The sequence below is a fragment of the Carcharodon carcharias genome, chromosome 6, assembly GCF_017639515.1.
Source record: "Carcharodon carcharias isolate sCarCar2 chromosome 6, sCarCar2.pri, whole genome shotgun sequence".
Classification (NCBI taxonomy): Eukaryota; Metazoa; Chordata; class Chondrichthyes; order Lamniformes; family Lamnidae; genus Carcharodon; species Carcharodon carcharias.
The window spans coordinates 144,200,893-144,220,691 of NC_054472.1; the positions used below are offsets into that span (position 1 = coordinate 144,200,893).

Below are 19,799 nucleotides of genomic sequence, written 5' to 3' on the forward strand. Positions count from 1 at the left end.
GCCGGCGCTGGTCCTCACCGAGATGGCGGTGGTCGGCTCTTTCAGACCGTTGAGGTTCTTAGCGAGGAGGCTTTGCCTGTCGAGACACCCCAGCACCGAGCCATGGGCCCCGGTTGCACTTCCACTCTCTGTCTGGCACTTGGAATGGGACTGCGGCCAGACTGCAGGAATGAGCCGGTTGAGACACACGACGAGTCAGAGGCAGCAGCAGCAGCCGGACCCCGGGGGCGAGGAGGAACAGCCGGAGCTGCCGTTGGCAGCAGGGACGGGCAGGCAGCAAGGTGGGAGCTAACCGAGGCCAAACTCCAACCTTCAGCCTCTGCTCTGTATACAAGCAGGCAAAAAAAATCTTGTTTATAATATTACATTAGTGAAACATCAAATTATCAAACATAAAGTCACAGAGGTCGACAGCATAGAAAAAGGCCCATCGAGTCCGCACCGGTCAAACAAGTACCTAGCTATTCTAATCCCATTTTCCAGCACTAGGCCCATAGCCTTGTATGCCATGACATCGCAAGTGCACATCCAAATACTTCTTAAATGTTATGAAGGTTTCTGCCTCTACCACCCTTTCAGGCAGTGAGTTCCAGATTCCCATCACCCTCTGGGCGAAAAAAATTCTTCCTCACATCCCGCCTAAACCTCCTGCCTGTTACCTTAAATCTATGCCCCCTGTGTACTGATCCCTCCACCCAGGGGAAAAGTTCCTTCCTGTCTACCTTATCTATGCCCCTCATAGTTTTATACACCTCAATCATGTCCCCCCTCAATCTCCTCTGCTCCAAGGAAAATAAACCCAGTCTATCCAATGTCTCCTCATAACTAAAACTCCCTAGCCCAGGCTTTTTATCATCCTGGTAAATCTTCTCTGCACACTCTCTGGTGCAATCACATCCTTCCTATGATGCGGATTCCAGAACTGCACACAATAGTCTAGCTATGGCCTAACCAGCGTTTTATACAGTTCCAGCCTAACCTCCCTGCTCTTATATTCTATGCCTCGGTTAATAAAGGCAAGTATCCCAAATGCCTTCTTAACCACTTTATCTACCTGTTCCGCTACCTTAAGGGACCGGTGGACATGCACATCAAGGTCCCTCTGATCCTCGGTACTTCCCAAGGTCCTACCATTCATCATGTATTCCTATGCCTTGTTTGTCCTGCCTAAGTGCATCACCTCACACTTATCTGGATTAAATTCCATTTGCCACTGATCAGCCTGTCTATATCCCTCTGTAATCTAAGGCTATCCTCCTCACTATTTACCACCCCACCAATTTTCATGTCATCCGAGAACTTACTGATCAACCGTCCTACATTCAAATTTGAAATCGTTTATATTTCCAGAAACAGAGACCCAATACCGATCCCTGTGGAACCCCACAGGACACAGGCATCCAGTCACAAAAACACCCCTTGACCATCACCCTCTGCTTCCTACCACTCAGCCAATTTTGGATCCAATTTGCCAAATCGCCTTGGATCCCATAGGCTCTTACCTTCATTATCAGTCTCCCACACGGGACCTTATCAAAAGCCTTGCTGAAGTCCAAGTAGACTACATCAAATACGTTGCCCTCATCTACACACCTGGTCACCGCTTTGAAAAATTCAATCAAATTGGTCAGACATGACCTCCCCTTGACGAAACCATGTTGACTGTCCTTGATTAACCCCTGCCTCTCGAAGTATAGATTAATTCTGTGTCTTGGAATGCTTCCAATAGTTTCCCCACCACTGAGGTTAGACTGACTGGCCTGTAGTTCCCTGGTTTATCCTTTCCTCCCTTGAATAACGGTATCACATTGGCTGCCCCGCAGTCCTCTGGCACCTCTCCTGTGGTTAGGTATTGAAAATTATTGCCAGCACTTCTGCTATCTCCTCCCTTGCCTCACTGAACAGCCTGGGATACATTTCATCCGGGACTGGAGATTTATCTACTTTTCAGCCTGCCAGACTGCTTAGAACCTCCTCCCTTTCTATGCTAATTCCTTTAATAATATCAAAGTCCTTTGTCCTGACTTCTATGCGCACGTTGTCCCTCTCAGTTGTGAACACCGACACAAAGTATTCATTTAGAACCCTACCTACGTCTTCCGGCTCCACACACAAATTTCCACTATGCTCCTTAATGGGCCCTACTCTTCCCCTAGTTATCCTCTTACTCTTAATGTACTTGTAAGATAACTGGATTTTCCTTTATTTTACCTGCCAATGGTTTTTCATGTCCCCTTTTTGCTCTCCTAATTTCCTTTTTAAGTTTCCCCCCTACACATTCTGTACTCCTCTAGGGCTTCTGCTGTTTTGAGCCCTCGGTATCTACCATAAGCCTCCCCTTTTCTCTTTATCCAATCCTATATATCCCTCGACATCCAGGGTTCCCTGGATTTGTTGGTCCCACCCTTTATCTTTACTGGAATATGTTGGCCCTGTACTCTCCCTGTTTCCTTCTTGAATGAGTCCCACTGCTCTGACACAGATTTACCTAAAAGTAGCTGCTGCCAGTCCACTCTGGCCAAATCATGTCTGATCTTATTAAAATCAGCCTTCCCCCAATTTAGAACTCTGATTTCTGGCCGGTTCTTGTCCTTTTCCATAACAATCTTGAATCTAACGGAGTTATCACTATCTGCAGAATGCTCCCCCCACTGATACCTCTACCACTTGCCTGACTTCGTTCCCTAAAATTAAGTCCAGGACCGCCCCCTCTCTTGTAGGACCTTCTACGTACTGGCTTAAAAAGCTCTCCTGGATGCATTTTAAAAATTCTGCACTCTCTAAACCTATCACACTATGACTAACCCAGTTAATGGTGGAGAAGTTGAAATTCCCCACTATTACTACCGTATTATTTTTACACTTCTCTGAAATTTGCCTACATATCTGCTCTTCTATTTCTCTCTGACTGTTTGGGGGCCTACAGTACACTCCCAGCAATGTGATTACTCCTTTTTTGTTTTTCAGTTCTACCCATACTCATTCATTTGAGGAGCCTTCTAAGATTTCATTCCTCCTTACTGCTGTAATTGATTGCTTGATCAATATTGCAATACCCCCTCCTTTTTTACCTCCTTCCCTGTCTCGCCTGAAGACCCTATATCCTGGAAAATTGAGCTGCCAATCCTGCCCTTTCTCAACCATGTCTCTGTGACAGCAATTACATCATACTTCCATGTGTTAATTTGTGACCTCAACTCATCTGTCTGATTCGTCAGACTCCTTGCATTAAAATAAATACCATACAACCTTGCCAAACTCCCTTATGCTTTAACTGGCCTACAATTTCTATTTCTACTATAAACACAAAAGCATGGTATCCATTAAAGAATTAAACTAAATATAAAGGTATAATTGGATTAGAAGTGGTTCAGAAAAGGTTCACTTGAATCATTCCTGGGATGAACAACTTATTGGATGAAAGGTTGGGCCTATACCCTTTGGAGTTTAGAAGAATGAGAGGTGATCTTATTGAAACATAAGATCTTGAGGGGACAGGAGAGGGTCGATAACTGGGGGGATGTTTTGTGTTGTGGGGGAAACTAGAATTTGGGGACATAGTTGAAGAATGAGAGGTCTCCCCTTTAAGACAAATGAGGAGAAAGTTTTTTTTATCTGAGGGACATCAGAGTATGGAATTCTCTTCCCCATAAGGTAGTTGAGGCTTTGCTTTAAATTTATTCAAGGCTGAGTTAGATAGATTTTTGTTAGACAAGAGAGTCGAGGGTTATGAGGAGCAGACATTGGAGCTGAGCACAACCAGATCAGCCTTGATCTTATTGAATGGTGGAATAGGCTCAAAGGGCTGAATGGTCCACTCTTGAATAAAATCCTAAGTTTTATGTTCCTAAATATCTACCTGAACTAAAGTAAATATTCAAATAATTCAATGGTGTCTTGAATAAGGGATTGACGGTGCATTTTGGTCGGAAACATGAGGAGAGGTAATATAAAGTCACAGTTTTAACTGGGATGCAGGACAATTAGAGTTTAAGAAGTCATACAGGACACTTGGCTTTACAAACTGAGGCATCAAAAACAAAAGCAAGGAAGTTATGCAAAACCTTCATAAAATATTAGTTAGGCTCCAGCTGGAGCATTGTGTACTGAGTTTTGGGCTGAATACAGCACAGAAGCTACCTCTTCTGTACTTACTCCTGGGACAAACTATCCCCCAATTTACTTGCAACTGTACTTTCAACATCCCAATTGTCTAGCCTTTGGTCCTTCATTTGTCACAATATTTCTCCAGCTACTGATGTACTCAATCACATCCACACTTGCCCCTTTGAGGCCCTCATCCCCAATGAAACCATTCCTTTCTCTCCCTAGCTGTTGTCCTGTTACAACCCTCATCTCTACTCCCTTAAGTCCAAGGAACACAAACTTGAAAGGATATGGTGGTTAATGTGTTTAGCCATTCACTGCTGGATCTGGCTGCACCACATTAAGCATTTTCGGGTCCTGCTCTCATCTGCCAAAATTGTTCACTTTCCAGGATCGTCCTTGAAAGGAAAGATAACTCTGTCTTTTCTCTCCTCCAGGAGAGAAAAGGGAGTCTTAAACTCCTCTGTCACCATTCTTACTGTCAAAATAAAGTCAGAGAAACTAATGGACTTCTTTGTTACTAAATTCAAGACTATCCGATCTGCTGCTTCCTTCCCTTCCACTATCCTACAGGACCAAGTTTCCTTTACAGTTCCTGTATGCCCTAGCCCTGAACTTGAATCTTTCTATAGTTTCATTCCTATCCCCCCACATGCTCTCTTTGAACTCATCTTGGCCACGAGACTCACCTCCTCCTCCCTCCACCCTATTCCCACTAGATTGCAGACTACCCAACTACCCTTCCTGGTCTGATGCTAGCCAATGTTAATGGTGTTCTCTCATCAGGTGTCGTCCCTCTCTTTAAATCTGTTGTCATTGCCCCTTTCCTCAAAAAGACCAACCCTTGATCCCACCCATCCACGTAAACCATTGCCACATCTCTAACCTCATTCCTCTCAAATCGTTGAACATGATGTGGCCTTCCAAATTCATGCCCACCGTTCCTGGAGCTCCAAGTTTGAAGCCCTCCAAATAGGTTTCCGCCCCTGGCAATGTACTCAATAGAGCTTATCGAAGTCACAAATGACATTGTGTGTGTCTATGACAAAGGTAAACTATCTCTTCCCGACTTGTCTGCAGCCTTTGACACAGCTGAACACACCATCCTCCTCCAACACCTCACAACTGTCATCCAGTTGGGTGGGATTGTGCTCACCTGGTTCCATTCTTATCTAACAGAATTACCTGGAAAAACTCAGCCGGTCTGGCAGCATCGACGGAGAAGAAAAGAGTTGACGTTTCGAGTCCTCATGACCCTTCAACGGAACTGCTCTGTTCTGTTGAAGGGTCATGAGGACTCGAAATGTCAACTCTTTTCTTCTCCGCTGATGCTGCCAGACTTGCTGAGTTTTTCCAGGTAATTCTGTTTTTGTTTTGGATTTCTAGCATCCGCAGTTTTTTGTTATCTACCTAATTGTAGCCAGTGTATCATTCGCAATCACTCTGTTCCTTCTCCTGCACAGTCACCGCTGCTGTTCCCTAGGGATCTGTCCTTGGCCTTTTTCCCATCTACATGTTGCCCCTCAGTGACGTCATCCAAAAGCACAGTGTTCGTGTTCACATATACACTGACGACACCTAAGTCTACCTCACCACCATCTCTCTCACCTCTCGCATTGTTGCTAAATTATCAGACTGCTTATTCACCATCCAATACTTGATTAGCCGAAATTTCCTTCAGTTAAATAGGGAAAGGCTGAAGCCATTTTCCCCCGCCCCCGCTCCAAACTCCGTTCCCTCATTACCAACTTCATCCTTCTCCCTGTTTGAGGCTAATCAGACTGTTCACAACCTTGGTGTCGTATTTGACCCGGAGATGAGTTTCCGACCATTTGTCTGCACCATCACTAAGACCGTCTAATTCCACCTCCTTAACATCACCTGATTTCAATCCTGCATCAGCTCATCTGCAGGTGAAGCCCTCAGCCTTTGTTACCTCTAAACTCGACTACCCTTTCTACCCTCTGTAAACTTGAGGTCATCCAAAGCTCTGCTGGCCATGTCTTTACTCGCACCAAGTCCCGTTCCCCCTTTCACTCCAATGCTTGCTTACCTACATTGCTTCTTGGTCAAGCAATGCCTTGGTTTCAAAACTCTCATCCATGTTTTCAAATCCCCCTTATGACCTTGTCCTTCCCTATCTCTATAATCTCCTCCAACCTCTCAACCCTTTGAGATAACTGGGGTTTATCTAATTCTGGCCCCATGCACATCCCCAATTTTAATTGCTGCACTATTTGTGGCTGCACCTTCAGTTGCCTCAGACCTAAGCAGACCTCTGTTCTGGAATCTGCCCCCTAAACCTTTCCTACTCTCTCCCTCTCGTTCTTCCTTTAAGACGCCACTCCTGACTTAACTTATGGCCATCTGACCTAATATTGCTTTATCTGCATTGGTGTTTAATATTGCTTTATAACACTTCTGTGAAGCACCCTGGGATGCTTTATGATGTTAAAGGAGCTATGTAAATATAAGTTGTTGATTCTGTAATCATTAAATACTTTATTAAATAGTACTATTAAATTAGATTCAAATGTTTGTTTAAAGGATATAAAAGCTACTATCAGTGAAAGGGACCATGAAGCTATCAGATTGTCTTAAAATACCAACTGATTTACTAATGTCTTTTCGAGAATACTTTTGTCCTTACCCAGCCTGTATCCAGTCCCACACCAACTTGGTTGATTCTTCACTCTCCTCTGAAGTGGTCTAACAAACTACTCAGTTCAATTAAGAAGGTAGCCTGTCATCGCCTTCTCAGGGCAACAATGCTGGCCTAGTCAGTGATATCCACATCCTGAGAACAAATTTTTAAGAAGTAATTGAGTAAACAGTAACAATGCATTAATAAACCCTAATTAAGGATTAACTCGTAATTTTTTTCTTCATTTTAATTTGTTCATGGGTTGTGGGCACCACTGGCTAGGCCAGCATTTAATACCCATCCCTATCAGAGGGCATTTAAGAGTCAATCACATTATTGTGGGTCTGGACTCACATGTAGGCCAGACAGCAGATTTTCTGCCCTAAAGGACATTAGTGAACCAGGTGGGTTTTTTTGGGCAATCTGCAATGGTTGCACGGTTATCATCAGACTTTTTAATTCATATTTTTATTGAAGTCAAATTTCACCATCTGCCATGGTGGGATTCAAACCCAGGTCCCCAGAACATTACCCTGGGTCTCTAGAATACTAATCCAGTGACAATACCACCACGCCACCCCTTGATTTTTGTAATTTGATATGAGTTAAGAGATTCAAAAATGAGGGGTACAGACAGGTGTTTCTGTGACCGCAGACATGACTCCAGGAAGGTGTGTTGCCTCCCTTGGCCAGGGTCAAGGATGTCATGGAACAGCTGCAGGGCATTCCGAAGGGGGAGGGTGAACAGCCAGAAATTGTGGTTCACATTGGTACCAACAACATAAATGGAACGAGGGATGAGGTCCTGCAGCAAGAATTTAGGGAGCTGGGTAGCAGATTGAAAAGCAGGACCTCAAATGTTGTCATGGATTACTCCCGGTGTCACGTGCTAACAAGTATAGGAATAGATAGATTAGAGGAATGTGTGGCTGAAGAGTTAGTGCAGGAGAGGCAGCTTTAGACTCCTGGATCACTGGGTCCGTTTCTAGGGAAGGTGGGACCTGTATAAGTTTGATGGGTTGCACCTAAACCGGAACAGGATCAACATCCTTGCGGGGCGGTTTGCTGGTACTTTTGGTGGGAGTTTAAACTAATTTGGCAGGGGGATAGGAAATGGAGTGGAGGTATAGTAGACGGTGATGCACAGACAAGTATAGAGGAAAAACCAAGTTAGCCTGGAAGGCAGCGCATATATAGTCAAGTTAAAGCACATGTTAAGGGAGCATGGCAAGGCTGGATGACATTTATTTTAATGCAAGGTGTCTTGCGAGTAAGGCAGATGAGTTGAGGGTATTGATTAATACATGGGGATATGATATCATTGCGATCACAGAGACATGGTTGGTGGAGAGGCAGGACTGGCAGCTCAATATTCTGGGGTATAGAATCTTCAGGTAAGACGGAGGGTGGATGTAAAAGAGGAAGCGGTGTCACAATATTGATCAAGGAGTCAATACTGCAATAAGGAGGGATGATATGTTAGAAGATTCCTCAAATGAGGCCATATGAGTAGAGCTTAAAAACAAAAAGGGGGCAATCACATTGCTGGGAGAGTACTATGGACTCCCGAACAGAGAGATAGAAGGGCAGATATGCAGACATATCTCAGAAAAGTGTAAAAATAATAGGCTATTAAGGGGATTTCAACTTTCCCAATATTAATTGGGATAGACAAAGTGTGAAAGGCTTAGAAGGAGCAGAATTCTTAAAATGTATCCAGGAGAGCTTTTTTATGCCAGCATGTAGAAAGTCCTACAAGAGAGGGGATGGTGCTGGACCTAGTTTTAGGGAATGAAGCCAAGTAAGTGGTAGAAGTGTTAGTGGGGGAGCATGTTGGTGATAGTGACCATAACTCAGGAAGAATTAAAGTAGTTACGGAAAAGGACAAAGATGAGCCGGAAATAAAGGTTCTGAATTGGGGGAAGGCCAATTTTAATATGATAAGACGGGATCTGGCCAAAGTGGACTGGGAGCAGCTACTTGTAGGAAAATCTACATCAGAGCAGTAGGAGTCATTCAAAAAGGAAATAGTGAGAGTTCAGGGCCAACATGTTCCCGTAAAGGTGAAGGGTGAGAAAAGGTGAAGGGTGAGACCAACAAGTCCAGAGAACCCTGGATGTTGACGAATGTATAGGATTGGATAAGGTAAAAAAGGGAAGCTTGGTAGATACCAAGGGCTCAAAACAGCAGGAAACCCTAGATAAGTATAGAAAGTGCAGGGGGTTACTTAAAAAAGGAATTAGGGGAGCGAAGAGGGGGTATGAAAAAACACTGGCTGGTAGAATAAAGGAAAATCCAAATATAAGTACATTAGGGGCAAGAAGATAACGAGGGAAAGAGTGATATACTGTGATATACTTGAACAAATTAGCATTGAGAGGGAGGACGTATTAGCAGTTTTAGTGGGCTTAAAAGTGGATAATTCCCCAGGCCCCGATGAGATGTGTCCCAGGCTGCTGTGGGAGACAAGGGAGGAGATGGCAGGGGCCTTGACATTAATTTTCAAATCCTCTCTGGCCACAGGAGAGGTGCCAGAAGAGTAGAGGACAGCAAATGTACCATTATTCAAGAAGGGTGGTGGGGATAAACCAGGGAACTATAGGCCAGTGAGTCTAACATCAGTGGTCGGGAAACTTTGGAAAAAATTCTGAGGGACAGAATTAATCTCCACTTTGAGAGGCAAGGATTAATCAAGGAGAGTCAGCATGGCTTTGTCAGGGGGAGATCCTGTCTAACAAATTTGATTGAATTTTTTGAGAACGTGTCTAGGTGTGTAGATTACAATAGTGCAGTTGATGTAGTTTACAAGGACTTCAGTAAGGCTTTTGACAAGGCCTTGCATGCGAGACTGGTCAAGAAGGAAAGAGCCCATGGGATCCAGGACAATTTAGCATATTGGCTTTGTGGCAGGAGGCAAACGGTGATGGTCGAAGGTTGTTTTTGTGACTGGAAGCCTGTGCCCAGTGGCGTACTGCAGGGTTCAGTGCTGGGTCCCTTGCTGTTTGCAGTGTTACATTAATGATCCAGATATGAATGTAGGAGGTATGATGAGTAAGTTCACAGATGACACGAAAATTAATGGTGTGGCAAATAAAGAGGAGGAAAGCCATAGACTACAAGACAATATAGACAGACTGGTCAGATGGGCAGAACAGTGGCAAGTGGAATTTAATCCTGAAAAATGTGAAGTGATGTATTTTGAGAAGACTAACAAAGCAAGGGAGTACATGATGAATGGTAGGACCCTAGGAAGTACAGAGGGTCAGAGGGGCCTTGGTCTGCATGTCGATAGATCCTTGAAGGCAGTAGGACAGGTAGATAAGGTGATTAAGAAGGCATATGGGATACTTGCCTTTATTAGTCGAGGCATTGAATACAAGAGCAGGGAGGTAAAGGTGGAGCTGTATAAAGCGTTAGTTAGGCCGCATCTGGAGCACTGTGTGCAGTTCTGGTCACCACACTTTGGGAGGATGTAATTGCAGTGGAGAGGGTGCAGAGGAGATTCACCAGGATGTTACCTGGGCTGGAGTGTTTCAACTATGAAGAGAGACTAGATAGGTTGGGCGTGTTTTCCTTAGAGCAGAGAAAGCTGAGGGAGGACCTGATTGAGGTGTACAGAATTATGAGGGGCATAGATAGGGTCGATTGGAAGAAACATTTCCCCTTAGTGTGAGGAAAATGTTTTTCACCCAGAGGGTGGGGGAGCATCTGGAACTCACTGCCTGAAAGGGTGGTAGAGGCGTGAATCCTCACAACATTTAAGAAGCACTTAGATGAACACTTGAAATGCCACAGCATACAAGGCTATGGGCTAAGTGCTGGAAAATGGGATTAGAGTGGATAGGGGCTTGATGACTGGTGTGGACATGATGGGCCAAAGGGCCTCTTTCTGTGCTGTAAAGCTCTGACTCTATAACTGTTTATGCACTAATTTATTAATAAATAGCAACTGAGTTATTAAACCATAACTTCTGCAATGTTGCCAGGAGCAGTCAACATCAAGAAATCCTAGCAGTGAGGTAGATGGTTGGTGCAGAGGGGCAAGAATTGGAAATCTAATGTGAACCTTTCTTTTGTATGATTTCCTATGTTCTAGACTCTGTGCTGTACCAACCAACTTCAACTGTGATCAGTCAGACTGCTGTTGGCTGCCCTTGGGTTGGGTTGGTGTGATGAGGAAGGAAGGGAATGGACCAGGGTTTTCATTATTATCACTTTCCAATGACAGAGCAAGTGCATTTTTAGATGTTGGGTGAAAGCAAGGTCAGGATAGCCTGTGAGCCCCCACCCCAGGCTCAGCATCTGTAGCCACACCTTGCATAATGGTCACTTGGGTCATGGTGATCTGTGTATGGTGATCTGTTCCACAGCCAGCTGTTGCCTCATGGAGAAGGGGAAAAAAAATGATTGTCCCAGGTTTTTAGGACCTTGATAATGGCTGGCATACTGAATCTAACTAAAACTGTTGTCTCAGATTTACAGGCTCTGCTCCAGGAATTTCCACAGCCTAAGGGCCTGCTGGCTCAGGTTATGCAGCGAGCTCTAAAGGTTTCTGATGTGAAGGATCACATTGTCTACAAATCGTTTGATGGACACATTAAAGTAAGGGTTATCTAGTGTTTATTTTTCCATTTAATTTTGGCAAATTATCTATGATCAGTTCAGCCTTGGCACTTCTACTGTGGTAAGGACAAATGGGCAGGCTTCCTGATTCCACAACCCCAGCTGTGCAACCCTACAGCATTCAATAAAGTTATTGAATTAATACTCTACAGATCTGCATAATAATCCAGAGAATTTGAGTGAAAATCCCTCTAAGGCAGGTTTAGAATCTGAATTCAGTCAAAACAAAATCTGAAAATAAAAAGCTGATATCAGTAAAAAGTGACCATGGAGCTATCAGAAATGCAACCGGCTCATTTAATGAAGGAAACCTGCTGACCTTACCTGGTTTGGCCCAATTGTGACTCCAGTTACACTCCAGCGGGCTAATTTATAGCTCTAAAGTGAGCCAATTAGCTACTCAGTTGTATCTATAGGGATAGCTAATAAATGGCTTTGACAGTAATGCCCACACCCTGAGAATGAATAATTAAAAAAAAATGACCCCAGGGTATCTTGTCTTACTATCTACATAGAATCTTTTAGTATCTTAGAAGGAGGCCATTCAGTCCATTGTGCCCTAGCTGACTTTTTAACAGAACTTCCTAATTAGTCCCACCCCCTTACTCTTTCCCCATAGCCCTACAAAATTTTCCTTTTCAAGTACACATCCAATTCCCTTTTGAAAACTAATAATGAACCAACTCCCACCATCATCCCATGAGAAATAGTTCAACACATTCTCAGTTGGTGAGATTCAAACTGGGGATTGAGTGACATGGGTATTGTATTGATTTCTGCATGATGCTTGATGTTGATGCTATAGCATTTATGCATCTCTACTTTTGCCCCTCCTACCCCAGATCACCATGGACACATTGTGTTGTTGGCTGAATGAACTGGGCTCTGCTAGAAGCCTGTAAGCATGCTGACAATTGTTTATGGACAGTGAAATGAGGTCTGGGATAAGGCAACCTATGTTATTTGTCAGCTCTTCAAAGCAAAAATGATCACTGCTGCTCACTAGCTGATGCCTGCAACTTGAGGTCAATTGTTGAGTGGGATCTAATGGCGCTAAATGCTACCCTTTGATTGGTCTCATTCTTTTTTTTTTGCTGTGCTTCTCCCCAATTTCTGAGGCTCTGACCTTTTCTGGAAACAGTTCCACAAATACCACTTACACTTTTGTGCCTTGCCCAAGTGGCTGCTTTTCCCGTGTGAACCAAAAAGGGGTTGTTGGTATGGTGTATTACATGTTATTACATGTATTTGGAGCCCAAACACAGTCTCAACAGATCCATACCAGTGTTCCAGTGTTTATGCTCCACGTGAGCATTTTCCCATGCTACTTTATATGACCCCATTAACATATCCTTTTATTTCATTCTTCTTAATGCCTTTATTTTGCTTTTCTTAAAATGTGTCTGTGCTTTCACCTTGCCTATTCCTTGTGCAAATGAGTTCCACATTCTAACCACACTCTGAGTAAAGAAGTTTCTCTTGAGTTTTCTGTTGGATTTAAGAGTGATTATCTGGTCCTCCTTGCTAATTGAAACACCTTATATTTGTCTACCTTATAAAACATTTAATATTAAAGACCTTTATGGTGTTTTTTTGTTCAATTTTCCTGATAGATATAACTTCAGTTTTGTTATCATTCTAGTAAATCTGTTTTGCATCTCTGTTGTACCTCTATATCCTTTTTATAATATGGTAACCAGAACTGATCACTGTACTATATTCCAATTGTAGGCTAACCAAGGTTAGAATCATAGAATGGTTACAGTGCGTAAGGAGGCCATTCAGCACATTGTATCCTTTGCAACAGCAACTCAGCCAATCCCATTTTCCCGCCTTTTTCCCATGGCCCTACAATTTTTTTCTCTTCAGATAACTATCCAATTCTCTTTTGAAAGCCACAACTGAATCTGTCTCCGCCGCACTCTCAGGCAGTACATTCTAGACCCTATACTTGCTGTGTTTAAAAAAAATGTTTTTCCTCATGTCATCTTTGCCATTTATCTTAAATTGGTGTCCTCTGGTCCTCGACCCTTTTCCCAACAGGAACAGTTTCACTCTATTCTGTCAAAACTTCTCATGATTTTGAACACCTCTATCAAATCTCCTCTCAGCCTCTTCTGTAAGGAGAACTGCTGCAGCTTTTCTAATCTATACCCATAACTGAAGTTTCTCTTCCCTGGAACTATTTTCATGAATCTTTTCTGGGGAGGCAGTGGTGTATTGGCATTGTCACCAGATTAATACTCCGGATACCCAGGATTCTCTGGGGACCAGGGCTCGAATGCCAGCACAGCAGATGGTGAAATTTGAATTCAATAAAAAAATCTGGAATTAAGAGTCAAATGATGACCATGAAACCTTTGTCGATTGTCATTCAAACCCACCTGGTTCACTAACGTCCTTTAGGGGAGGAAATCTGGCCGACATGTGGCTCCAGACCCACAGGAATGTGGTTGACTCTTAAATGCCCTCTGAAATGACCCAGCAAGCCACTCAGTTCTCAAGGGTAATTAGGGATGGACAATAATTGCAGGCACAACCAGTGACGCCTACGTCCCATGAAGTGATATATAAAAAATCCCTTTCTAAAACGTTTACATCCTTCCTAAAGTGTGGTGCCCAGAATTGGACAATTCTGCAGTAATCATTTAATGATGCCAAACCATTGTTTTAAAAAGGTTCACCATAACTCTTTTGTTTTTGTACTCTATGCCCCTATTTATAAAGCTCAGGATCTTGTATGCCTTCTTAACCACTTTCAGAACCTGCCTTGCCACCTTCAATGACTTGTACACATATATCCCAGGTCCCTCTGCTCCTGCAGCTCCCTTAGAATTGTATCCTATATTTTATATTGCCTCTCCTCATTCATCCTCCTGAAATGCATCACTTCAGACTTCGCTGCATTTAATTTTATCTGCCACTTGTCTGCCTATTCCACCAGCCTGTCCATGTTCTCTTGAAGTCCATCACTATCCTCCTCACAGTCCACAATACTTCCAAGTTTTGTGTCATCTGCAAATTTTGAAGCTGTGCCTTGCACACCCAAGCTAGACCAAGACAGATCAAGAAAAGTAGTGAACCTAACACTGACCCCAATTGAAAACCTTCCTCTAGTCCAAATGACTTGGGAAGCACCCTCTTCCTTGGTAAAGACAGATGCAAAGTACTCATTTGCTACCTCGGCCATGCCCTCTGCCTTAATGCGCAAATCTTCTTTTTGGTCCCTAATCAGCCCTACTACTTTTAACCACCGTTTTACTATTTATATTGCTAAAGATGATTTTTGGATTGCCTTTTATGTTAGCTGCCAGTCTCTTCTCTCATTCTCTTTGCTTCTCATTTCTTTTTTTCACTTCCCTCTGAACTTTCTACATTTAGCCTGTTTCCCACTTGTAGTATCAACCTGATATCTGTCATATACACCTTTTTTCTGCTTTATCTTACCCTTCATCTCTTTCTTCATCCAGGGAACTCTGGCTTTGTTTGAGCTACCATTTCCTCTCATTGGAACATAGCTTGACTGTATCTGAACCATCTCCTCTTTAAAGACAGCCCATGGTTCCATTACAATTTGCTGGTCAGCCTTTGATTCCAATTTACCTGGGACAGATCTGTTCCACCCCATTGAAATTGGCCCTCCTCCAAATAATTATTTTTTTGTTCCGGATTGCTCCTTGTCTTTTTCCATAGCTAAAGAACCTTAGGGTACTTTCCTAAATATTGTATAATGTTTCCTCACTGACACTTGGTCCACTTGATGCACATCATTTCCTTGTTGGACTAGGAACATACATAGAAAATAGATCTGAACACACTTCGGAAACCCCTTACCCACTCTGCCCTTTATGATATTACTATCCCAGTCTATAATAGGATAATTAATGATACCCATTACAATTACTTTTTTTGCACCTCTGTAATTTCCTTGCAAATTTCTTCCTTTATATCTTCCCCCCTAGTTGAAGCCCGAAGAAAATACCCAGTAATGTGATGGTACCTGTGTTGTTTCTTAGCTCGAACCAAATAGTTTCTGTCCTTGACCCCTTCAGAACATCCCCTCTCTCCAGCACTATAATATTATCTTTAATCAATACTGCTATCTCTCCTCCTTTCTTTTCTTCCCTATCTTTCTGAAACATCCAAGAATATTTAACACCCAGTCCTGCCCCTTTTTTGAACCAGGTCTCTGTTCTCGACGGGACATTCATCATTTTCCCTCTTGGTTACCTGAGACTGCAGTCACCAACCTTATTTAACCCATACTATGCATTCACATACATACACGGTAAACCTAATTTAGAACTTAGATAAAGGTAAAGTACTGCAGATGCTGGAAATCTGAAACAAAAGCAAAAAATGCTGGAAAAACTCAGGTCTGACAGCATCTGTGGAGAGAAAGACAGAGTTAAACTTTTGAGTCTGTATGACTCTTCTTCAGAGCTGAGGGAAGTGGTGATTTATACACTGTTTAAGGGGGATAGAATAGCTGAAGCTAGATAGAAGGCCAGCAAAGGAGAGATTGTGAAAGATGTCAAAAGGTCAAAAGACAAACAAAAGGTCAAAGGGTTGCTAAAAATGGTGGTGCTGGCTAAAGAAGGTGCTAATGGTGACACTAAGAGTGGAAAGCAGAATGTGATAATGGCAGGACCAGGGTAAGCACTCTGGAAAGTGTCAGATGGCCCTAGTGGGGGTGGGGTACAGGGAAGAGATGATGGTGAGATAAAAGATCGAAAAGGCTAAAAGCTGGGGATAAGACAATGAATAAAAATGTAAATAAATTTAAGAAATAATAATAATGAAAGTAAGTAGGTAAAAAAATAAATAAAAATAAAGAAATAAAAATGAGTATCGAAAAAATGGGGGATCTAAAAGGGGTGGGGATGGTAGAGAGATTTCATAGTCTGAAGTTGTTGAACTCAATGTTAAGTCCAGAAGACTGTAAAGTGCCTAATCAGAAGATGAGGTGCTGTTCCTCCAGTTTGCGTTGAGCTTCACTGGAACATTGCAGCAGGCCAAGGATGCATACATAGGCATGAGAGCAGGATGGTGTGTTGAAATGGCAAGTGACAGAAAGGTCTGGGTCATGCTTGCGGACAGACCGAAGGTGTTCCGCAAAGCGGTCACCCAGTCTGCGTTTGGTCTCTCCAATGGAGAGGAGACCGCATTGGGAGCAGTGAATGCAGTAGACCAAATTGAAGCAAGTGCAAGTGAAGCAATGCTTCACTTGAAAGGAGTGTTTGAGCCCTTGGACGGTGAGGAAGGGGGATGTAAAGGGGCAGGTGTTACACCTTCTGCGATTGCATGGGAAGGTGCCGTGGGAGGGGGTTGAGGTGTTGGGGGTGATGGAGGAATGGACCAGGGTGTCCTGGAGAGAATGGTCCCTACGGAATGCCGACGTGGGGGTGAAGGGAAGATGTGTTTGGTGGTGGCATCATGCTGGAGTTGGCGGAAATGGCAGCGGATGATCCTTTGAATGCGGAGGCTGATGGGGTGAAAAGGGAGGACAAGGGGGACCCTATCATGGTTCTGGGAGGGAGAGGAAGTTGTGAGGGCAGAGGCGTGGGAGATGGGTCGGACACGGTTGGGGGCCCTGTCAATCATCGTGGGTGGAAAACCTCAGTGAAGGAAGACATGTCAGAAGCACTGTTTTGGAAAGTGGCATCATCGGAACAGATGCGACAGAGGCGAAGGAACTGAGAGAATGGGATGGAGTACTTACAGGAAGCAGGGTGTGAGGAGTTGTAGTTGAGGTAGCGGTGAGAGTCGCTGGGCTTGTAATGAATATTGATGTACAGTCTGTCACCAGAAATTGAGACAGAGAGGTCAAGGAAAGGAAGGGAAGTATCGGAGATGGACCATGTGAAAGTGATGGAGGGGTGGAAATTGGAAGCAAAATTGATAAATTTTTCGAGGTCTAGACGAGAGCATGAAGCAGCACCGAAACAGTCATTGGTGTACCAAGAGAAGAGTTGTTGCGGGGGGAGCCTGAGTAGGATTGGAACAAGGAATCTCTCATTTGGACCTGGAAAAATTTATCAATTTTGCTTCCAATTCTCCATCACTTTCACACGGTCCATCTCTGACACTTCCCTCCCCTTTTTTGACCTCTCTGTCTCAATTTCTGGTGATAGACTGTGCACCAATATTATATTTAATTGACTGCCACTGCTCTTCAAGAAATGCCTACCTCCTTGAAGAAGTTCTGTTCTTTTCTGCGACAAGATTTCCGTTCCTCTCTTTTGCCTTGCTCACCTTCATTGCTTTCTATTTCCCTCCTGGTGTTTGACAAGATGTTTACTAAAACCCGCTTTCACAGCCATATCTCCTTTCTCAGTGACTGTCTCCGTCTCAGATTTACCCCACGTGGATTTCAACTGAAATTCCACCCCTCATGTTTCGAACCCACCCAGGATTACAGGTATCTCCGGGACATAAAACGTTTCTCGGACTGCTGTTCCCGTCACATTCTAAAATCCACACTCAGTGCCATGCGCCGCCATATGAACACACTCGACCTCTCCCTCCAGCAGCACCGCTGTACCCTTTTTCAAAGCTGCGCGTGCCCCCAGTTTCATTTTATTCTTCGGCTCATCCGACGCCTCAACAAGAAACTTTTTCTCTTTCTCTCAAGTGCTAAGGAACGCAAGCTCCAACAACTCATCGACACCAACACCCATCTAGGACCCTCCACCCCTGCCCGTCCCTCCGTCCCCACCCCATCTTCCAATCCCAACCCCAGGCGTGTATTCACTATACCCCCTGACCTTCCCCTCTCCGATGCTGAACGTTCAGTGCTCAGCAAAGGACTTAGTTTCATACCCTTACGCCCTCACCTCAATTAATTTCGGGCTCGGCATGATGCTGAACTCTTCTTCCGCTGTCTTCGTCTCCGGGCTCACTTCTTTGGGCAGGAGTCCTCTCCCAATTCAACGGATCCTTTTACCCATCTCCAATATTCTCCCTCCACCTGGACCCCTCCCTCTGTATTCTTACCGTCTCTTGATCTTTTCATTGAGAACGCGACATTAGTCGTTTCAGTTTCTCTGCTCCTCTCACCCATTCTAACCTGTCTCTCTCTGAACTTACTGCACTCCATTCTCTCAGGTCCAACCCTGACATTGTCATCAAACCCGCTGACAAGGGTGGTGCTGTTGTTGTCTGGCGCACTGACCTCTACCTCGCAGAGGCTGAGCGTCAACTCGCAGACACTTCCTCCTACCTCTCCCTGGACCATGACCCCACCACTGAACGTCAAGCCATTGTTTCCAGGACTGTCACTGACCTCATCTCCTCTGGGGATCTTCCTCCCACAGCTTCCAACCTGATAGTCGCCCAACCTCGGACGGCCCGCTTCTATCTCCTACCCAAAATCCACAAACAGAACTGCCCCGGTAGACCGATCGTCTCAGCTTGCTCCTGCCCCACAGAACTCATTTCTCGTTATCTTGACTCCCTTCTCTCTCCCCTTGTCCAGTCCCTTCCCACCTACATCCGTGATTCCTCTGACACCTTACGTCGCATCAACAATTTCCAGTTCCCTGGCCCCAACCGCTTCCTCTTCACCATGGACGTCCAATCCCTCTACACCTCCATCCCCCACCAGGATGGTCTGAGGGCCCTTAGCTTCTTCCTCGAACAGAAGCCCGAATAATCCCCATCCACCACTACTCTCCTCCGTCTGGCTGAACTTGTTCTCACGCTGAACAATTTCTCCTTCAACTCCTCTCACTTCCTCCAAATAAAAGGTGTGGCTATGGGTACCCGCATGGGCCCCAGCTATGCCTGTCTCTTTATGGGGTATGTGGAACATTCCTTGTTGCAGTCCTACTCCGGCCCCCTTCCACAACTCTTTCTCTGGTACATCAATGATTACTTCGGTGCCGCTTCATGCTCTTGTTGGGACTTGGAAAAACTTATTAATTTTGCTTCCAATCTCCACCCCTCCATCATTTTCACGTGGTCCATCTCTGACACTTCCCTTCCCTTCCTTGACCTCTCTGTCTCAATCTCTGGTGATAGACTGTCCACCAATATCCATTACAAACCCACCGACTCCCACAGCTACCTCGACTACAGCTCCTCACAGCCCGCTTCCTGTAAGGACTCCATCCCATTCTCTCAGTTCCTTCGCCTCCGTCGCATCTGTTCTGATGATGCTACCTTCAAAAACAGTTCCTCTGACATGTCCTCCTTCTTCCTTAACCGAGGTTTTCCACCCACGGTCGTTGACAGGGCCCTCAACCGTGTCCGGCCCATCTCCCGCGCATCCGCCCTCACGCCTTCTCCTCCCTCCCAGAAACATGATAGGGTCCCCCTTGTCCTCACTTACCACCCCACCAGCCTCCGCATTCAAAGGATCATCCTCCGCCATTTCCGCGAACTCCAGCATGATGCCACCACCAAACACATCTTCCCTTCACCC

The 19,799-nt window shown here is 44.5% G+C and overlaps 1 protein-coding gene across 1 annotated transcript in view; it reads left to right on the forward strand.

Annotated features, from left to right (window-relative positions):
• The window catches only part of dhx30 (DEAH (Asp-Glu-Ala-His) box helicase 30), a 132,219-nt gene continuing 112,420 nt past the window's right edge, over nt 1–19,799 (forward strand). The window contains exons 1-2 of the mRNA XM_041190463.1: nt 1–281; nt 11,226–11,353. Coding sequence (XP_041046397.1) covers nt 23–281; nt 11,226–11,353 — 387 coding nt within the window. The 5' untranslated portion in view covers nt 1–22. The remainder of the gene's footprint in view (nt 282–11,225; nt 11,354–19,799) is intronic.